The sequence below is a fragment of the Cynara cardunculus genome, unplaced genomic scaffold (genome assembly GCF_001531365.2).
Source record: "Cynara cardunculus var. scolymus isolate 2C unplaced genomic scaffold, CcrdV1 Un_Scaffold_2092, whole genome shotgun sequence".
Lineage (NCBI taxonomy): Eukaryota > Viridiplantae > Streptophyta > Magnoliopsida > Asterales > Asteraceae > Cynara > Cynara cardunculus.
In genome coordinates, this window is record NW_020200973.1 from 35,233 (window position 1) to 43,372 (window position 8,140).

General features: G+C 36.3%; 1 protein-coding gene across 1 annotated transcript; it reads left to right on the forward strand.

The window, feature by feature from the left end:
- The first annotated feature begins 5,940 nt into the window (after nt 1–5,940).
- Nucleotides 5,941–6,453, forward strand: LOC112502865 (trigger factor-like). The gene is made up of 2 exons (XM_025106880.1): nt 5,941–6,189; nt 6,247–6,453. The coding sequence occupies exons 1-2, from the start codon at nt 5,941–5,943 to the stop codon at nt 6,451–6,453; spliced, it is 456 nt and encodes a 151-aa protein (XP_024962648.1).
- The last annotated feature ends 1,687 nt before the right edge of the window (nt 6,454–8,140 follow it).

Genomic DNA, 8,140 nt, shown 5'->3' on the forward strand with positions numbered 1-8,140 from the left:
TGACCAACAATCTGCAGCAAAGTGGCATGGTTGCCACATCTAAAGCATCCTTCCTTCGTCTCTTCCTTCTTCTGCTCCTCTACCTTCTGTGAAGGCTTCTGCTCCTTCTCACTTGCATTCGATCTACCACCCTCTGTGAAGTTTCTTCTGTTGAAACTTTTGTACTCCTTCTCTTCACCACTCTTTCTATATTCTCTGGTGATCAAAGCCGGAGTTTTCATCATCTATTTCATCGTGACTTCTTCGTCAGAACTCTCCTCACTCTCTGCTATCAGGATCTTTTTCTTCTTCTTCTCCTTCTCTTCCTTCTTTGTTTCCCTCCCCTTTCCAGAGCTGCCATCCTCTGCAACCAGAGCAAGTAGACCACCATAGTTCTTCTTCATTTGAAGGACTTGAGGCTCTTGACTTTTAAGAGAACCAAATAAGTCAGCCAAAGTCCATACTTCCAAATCTAATGTGGCCTTCATAGACATGGTTAGGTGCATCCATTCGATTCCAAGGCTCTTCAAGAACTGAGAGTTGTTGTCCTCTGCAGTCCTCATCACTCCATACCTTTTGAAATGGCTAATTAAGGTGTTTAATCTGGAGTATGTGTCCGATAGGGATTCACCCTCTTTAGCCTTGAAGCTGTGGTATTCRTCAATGCAAATGGCTCGATTGTTCTTGAGAGTTTTCTTACCTCCTTCAATCTGTTTTTCCAATTCTGCCCAAATATCCATGGACAGTTGGTAGTGATCAATACATTTGAAGATCTCGTGAGGTATTGCCATGATTAACAACCTTTTGCATTTGCTGCCCAAATCAACCAATATCTTGTCTTCATCACTCTAGTTAACAATAGGTCTTGGCTCGTAATGCTCAGGAACTTCAGGGGTTGTGCCAGTAGCTGGAACTCTTGGAATTAAATTCATTGGCACATAAGGAGGATTGTAGGGAAATTCACATATTCTAGGGTGAATTCCCTCTAAAAAGTTGATCATTCGCACCTTCCATTGCGGATACTCCTCACGGATAAGCGTGGGAGGTTTTGATTGAGATCCAGTGCTCATGAACAAGGTATTAGCCAAGTTCGCCATTGAAATTAGAAGAAGAAAGATAAGAACAAGATGAAACTGATTTAATAGAATGAAACAGGGTAATCTGAAGAGAACTGGTGTTCTAGAAAATGCAGATTAATACCAAAAACAGAATTAATTGAATAAGAATTCAATTCCTGCTCTGATACCAATTGTTGGACCTGTAAATTCAGCTTTGATATTGATCTGTTACTCTGAATGAACTCTAAGATGATTAAAGTGCAGCGGAAACAATTATAAGAACAGAACAGAGTAAWTAAACCAAGAACACACAGTTAAGATGATGAAGAAGATGAACACAAGAGAATAGCTTCAAAGGTTTTTCAATTCATTCAATTGAAAATTGACGATTACAATACGGAAGCACACTTATTACAAAGGCCTTAGCCGCTATTTATACTAGTTCCTAACGACCTTACTGACAAGATCTTGACGCGTGAAATCATCTAAGCCGTCCAAATAAATTCGATTAAGTCCTAGTCTCGTGAGAAGCACATGCAACTAATAACCATTGAAAAACAGTTGGAAGAGGATCTTCACAGAAGACGAAATCCGCAGACCCTCTGTAAGCCATCTCAGAGGCTCTGCAGTGATTGACTTGCTTGTTCTTATTGACAGAGGACCATTTTCCAGAACCTCTGTGAGAGACATTAGAGGTTCTGTCACACTTTACTTGCTCGAATATCAGGCTTCTATCGTTAGTCCTCTGTTGTCTTCTATAGAAGATATGCTTCTGTCAAGACTTGCATAATACTTTTTCTATACTTTTACAAGAGATGAATAATAAAGCTAACAATTACTGTGACTTGAATAATCTATACCGGGGGAATGAAATAGTCATTCCCTTAGAAGCCCAAATTTTTATTTCAAATTTAAACTGAGGGAATGAAACCGTCATTTTTTCTTATCTCTTTACTTCTTGAGGGGTCTTTTGTTCATTGAATTGACATACTTTGTTTTTAAGTCATTGTTGGTTTTGCTACATTTTTCCTTATTGATTTCATTTTTGCTGTATTTGCCAGGATGTTGGTTTTCTTTTGATTTTGATATACTGTCCAGTGTTGTCTATTGATCTCTTAGTAATAGGAGTTTGCAGGAACACTGACATTTGCAATCGTCGAGGAGAAGGAGGATTTTCCTTGTCTAAATTGGAAAAGAGGGGAAAGGGATTCGACGTTCTAGAACTAGGTAATTTGTATTTCCTTTTTAGCACAAAAATGCTTATTAATAGCAATTGAAAATGCAAATTATAATTTATCAAATATCTAATAGATTACTACTTGGTATATATATATATATATATATGGTCGTGATGTGTTGCATGCTTTAGATTTTGACGTTGAGGTTTTTGAGTTATTTGATCCATCATCATCCAATGTAATGGTTGGCAAAATATCCGTTTCATGTTCTGTCGAGGTGAGCTATCATTTTCATTCCATTAGTGGTTGGTTACATGCAGTCTCATCTTTCTTTAACAATTAACTTCTCCATCAGTTTCATCTTGTCTATAGTTGTATGTCTGAGATCAGCTTTTATCCTCTTGCTAATAAATCTTTGCTCCAACTGTATTTAGTTAGTAATGTCGTTTAAAACAGATTTTTGTATTCTATCAGCTCCCAACATTTAGATTTATGTAGGAATAAATGAACATTATGGGAATGATCAAGTTGGATCTCTCCATCTCTATTGGCTATTGGCATGGAAGTACAAAATGGTATATGACAGTATGCTTAAGGGCCTTTAAGCAGTGGCTATGAACTTGATTTATCAATGTTAGCCATTACCTGAATTTGGCATACTTGTTCTCTTTCGGAGGTAGTTTGTGTGATTTTGACTTGATATGTGATTATATTTTTTGATATGTGGTAATTAAGTCTTGGGTTTTATGGTCAAAAGGTTTTCAATTATAAAGACCAGACATAGCTTATATCCCTTGTACCTTGAAAAGGTAGAATTAAATATTCAAAACAAGATAATATAACTAATTGGCAACATTCATGCATGATGCATTGATTAACTCCTTAATTTTAAGTGGATAAGGTATTGAAGTTCATATTGATTGTGTTGTGGTGGAAAAGCTATTTATATTAAGTATCATGCAATCTTGATAGCATATACATGTTGCCTTGATAGGTTGCATTTATAAATACATCTTTACTTCTTTTGTTATGCTACATGATTATAAATTAACAGTATGTTGCTAGATCATCATTTCTCTAGTTTTGTATACGTGTTTGGAATATATTGATGAAATTAAATAAAGGGCATATGATATTTTCATATATAGATTTCCCCCCTCATATTGACTTCAGTTCACAACTCTGTTAAATTGTTTGACTTCACATTTTCACATAATTTTACTAAAGACATTGCGTTTCTTTGGCTTCTCATTTAACTATGAATATGGAGTTTTGCAGTAGTTCAAGAAAGTATGACATAGACATGCATGATTAACATTTGCTACATTTTAGCTCCTTTTATAAATAACGGTGTGAAACTCAAAAGCAATTTCCTACTTAGTGTATGTATGACCATTGTTGTTTGCCTTGTAAGGCAAATAACAAATTAGTTAATTATGCATTTAAACTGTAGTCATTAAAAACATGTATAAACAATTAGAGATATGTGCTTATCATGTCATAGGGAGAGTGTGTTCATTAGTGGATCTTGCATGTAGAAAGAGAGGAAAGTAAAAATTAACGAAAAAAAGCAAGTGAACACAATGCTACTGGTGTGAGGAAATAATTAGAAGAAATTCTCCTTCACCAATCATTTCCATTTGCCTGTTAAATAAATATCCATCTCATTTCTGTTTCACAACATAAAGACTTTTTGTTTGTTTAATCATTCTTGCTAATACTGACTTCCTCTCTCTTGCTTTTGTTGTTGTTGTTGAAGACTTCTTGTTCAATTGATGTAATACTTGAGTTCTTGGAGATGATAAAGTGCTATGATGCAATGATCTATGATGATGCAGGGAGTTTCGTGTGCAATTATCTATATTATCATTCTTTCCACTTTGCTGAACCAAAGGTCACAATGTCCCTCCCTTTTCAAGAATCAACAAAGAAACACAAATGTAATTCATGGTGGCCCTTTTCGAGGCCCTTGCCTCAACTTGTTGATATTACTGATCACCGATGTTTTTATCGAAATTTCATGTCTCTCTTTTTTCATTGCCTGCTTTTTTTGTGATTATATTTATTGTCTTGTTTTTTCTTTGATAAAGATGTTGTTAAAGTTAAACTTTTGCCGATGGTTTCTGTTGTGCCTCATTCTATATATTACGAATGTGGATTGTGCTACTTTGAAACTTACTCAGCTACAGAGATTCTTTCTGTCCTTTTAGGAGGCAGGAGCAGGAGGCTATTTAATTCAAAGGAAGGGGTCGTTTATCAAACACTTACCTGGTAAGTGCTTACCAGTAAAGTTTAACACTATTATGTACTTACCGGGTAAGATTTTAGTTCACCAAAACGACATAATATACAATAATTTACCCGGTAAGCGCTTACCATGGTAAGAGTTGTCGTCCTCACTTACCGGGTAAGACTCTTGATCCTTGTCTCGCTCTTACCGGGTAAGATTCTTGGTCCTTGCTATATTCATCCAGTGAGGTAATGTTACTTGGTAAGCGCTTACCCATGTAAGCGTTTGGTAAATGGCCCCGAATTGTCATCCTTGTTTTGGGGTTTACCATCTTGTTAAATATGGCTGAATGTTTCAGTGACCACTTTCAACATCCTATAAATGCACAAGTTTTTTTCCAAGGAAAATATATGTCCAACTTTTCTTCCTTTCCTTGAACTGTCCAGTTCTATGTATTGGTCACCTCAAATGGGGAACACATTAAGCATGGAGGATTCTAACGTTTTTATTTGGAACTGGAACCTTTGGTAAAAGATGGTTTGGTCATTCAAGTGCTTCTCAACTGACACCTCAGTTGTGTTACCTTGGTCTGTTCTGAAAGTTAGTACCAGTCGGTTATGATTCTATAGTTTATATCTATGGCATGTACAGTATACAGAATTTTGCATAGAAGACGTTCTTCATTATAGAATCCGAAATGTAGTCATGGATGTAGGTCGAGCATCCTCTCATGTTATGGGTTGTGATAGAGTCAATATGGTTTGTTTTGAGTTAGGTTGTGGGTAATTCTTCTTCTATGTTTATCATTATTTATATGTTATTGTTTTTATTTAAACAACTTATGATTAATGAAAATTTATAGTTTCATGCTCTCCAATATATTATCTCTTTAACACAATTAGATTATGTTGTAATTAGTTTATAGTTTGTTTTATTCGATTTGCACTATCATACAATTTTTTATTGATGCTATAATTGGAACCATATCTTTTAATTTATTGTAAAGATTAATTGTAAATCCTATCTTCATAATGTTTTGAAGTCTATTTTAAAAACCACCATGCTTCAAAAACATTTACATTCACTACTCCCGCCGCATTGCGCGGGTACACAACTAGTATTCAAAGAGTTTGAATACAAAAGTCTTTGGTGAAAATTCTCTCTAAATTCATATTATGTTCTTGATTGATTTTAATATGATTTGAAGATTTGGTATTCACACTCAGTGAACGAAATCCTATCATGTTGAAGGCAACCAGGAGAGAACCAGGATCAATCCTTCAGATGATGTTGATATCCCCTCAGGTACTCTACCAACCTACCCCTTTATTTCTTCTAACCCTGAGCTATCTTATACTCAAACCTCTTTTTTTCACTTCCTTTCAATGAAGAATTGCCAGCCATGGAAGAAGAATACAACATGGCTGATGATGTCAAGCTGCATCTTCCAGCGATAGAGACTGTCTTAATCAAAATGGACTAAGTCCATAAAGACATGCCTCTCAGGGATGACCTTTCCTCTGACCTCTCACTTGTCAAAGATGAAGTCAATGACGTGAAGAAACTACTATCTCGTCTTGCTGATGACAAAGAGGGGGAGAAAGACTTAGTTGTTGTTGTCCCTACAACACCAACTGATGTTGATGCTCAAGTTGAAAGAGCTGAAGCAAATGAAGCAAATGCCATCACTTCCCATGAAGCTGAAGCTGTTGCTGAAGTTGGGGAAATTGATGATGTCGTCATAGTTGATGCTCAAGACGAAGACCTTCCTATCACCTCTGTAGCTGATGCTGGTGATAAGGAAGATGAAGATGCTGATGAAAACAATGATGATGACGATGAAGATGATGATCCTTCTTCCTTTCCTGATGCTGGAAAAGATATCGGTGGTGATGATGATGAAGACGGCGATGACGACGACCTCACCATTCAATACCACAACAAACCAGCTAGCTCTCTGAAAGGAGTCTCTCTCAGGGATTCATCATCCCAAGGGGAGAAGGAGTAGGAAAAAGAAAAAGAGACTTATGCAAAGAACCATAATATCTCTTCCAAAGACAAAGGTGTTGCTGAAGAAGGAAATTTGAAAGTTCTCTTTAAACCTGTCAATCCTCAAGAATATATTGAACCCTCCAGGTTTGTCGTCGTCACTTTTCTCTCTCAACTCTCTTCTACTATTCCTTCTACTACCTGTGGTCGTCTAGATGAATGGGTACCTGAAAACCCAAATTCTAGTGTTCCTAGCGACCAACAAATGACTTAGCTTAAGGAGTCACTCGACCAAACTAGAGTAAAAATTCCTCTTCGTACCTCTAGTTGTGGTGATTCGACATCCTTAGAGAAAGTGAAAGACTCGAAGCACTCAAGGCTGAGGAAGAACTCCAAATTCAACGACAACAGACTAAGGACAGCCTCAAGTTGGCCAAGTCTCTCGCTTCTCTAATGATTCCAAAGAAAATGTCTAAAAAGAAGGTGAATGTTGTCAAGGCCCAAGCTAAATTGTTCTCAATTGCAGAATCTAAACATCAAAAAGCAATAAAGTTGAATGACCGAGACAAGAAATGGAGTGAAGATCGCCTAAAGAAAAGAATCAGTCCCTGTCCCATCACTAACGTCACAATAAGTGGTCATAAGAAAGATGGTGGAATGATTATCTCCATACATATCATCAGAGACAACCTTGACTTAGTCATCGAGTACCCTGCCTACCTTGGATGATACGGCTATGACGAATGGCTGGAAATCTGCCAGGCCATTCAGCACTCAAAGTCAAGACATAAACCAATAATTGTATACATCCTCAGCAAACTGATCAAGAAGATGTCCAAATTTGTTGTTGTACCTACAAAGCCGATGTGGAAGAAAGGTGGAAGAAGAAATCCTTCAGATCCTAATAATGGACCAACTCTGAGGAACGAATATGAAATAAAGTTTTCCCTGGAGGAAGTCCTAAAGGATTCGAAAAATCCAGACATCTCTATGTTGAACCTATCTTTGCCAACGAAGGGTCCTTACACACCCAACTTTGTGCATCTAAAACCTGAGTTTGGATTCATATTCATTGACTATGATGGCGAACACATCTTTCAAAGAGTGTCTGAGCTTTGTCTCTGTCTTATAGAACATCTTGATTATCTAAGATATTGGTTGGACAATGACCTTTATGGTGAGATGATAGACCGCAAGATCAGAAAAGAATTTCTACATCGAAAGATTCTTGGAGAAGAAATACCTGGTTACATCAACTTTAGCAACTTAGATTAGTTATAATTTTCTATCTTGTAAATCCTATCTTTCATTGAAAATCTTTTATTTCTATGTCTTTTCCTTCAGTGTACAACTTATATGTAATAAGTCTAGAATGTACTGTTGTAACACTTATATTCCTCCTTTTCAACAATATAAGTATTTCATCAGTTTCACTGAAATAGATCCCCGAAAAAAGTAATAAAGACACATGTCTATGAGTTCAAGTAAGCTCTTACATTCACTGGAAATCTTCAGTTAGTGAACATGCTTTCAGTTTCAGTTTCAGTTTCCCTTCTTGTAGTTTTACTTAAACTTGTAACTCAAGAAAACTTATATAGTAAAAACTGTATCACTGAAAAAGATCCCAAAATAGTTAAAAGGGACATGTACTTTACGTGTAACTTTTTCTTACTATTATACCTTAAAGCAATTTTCTTTATGTTGCT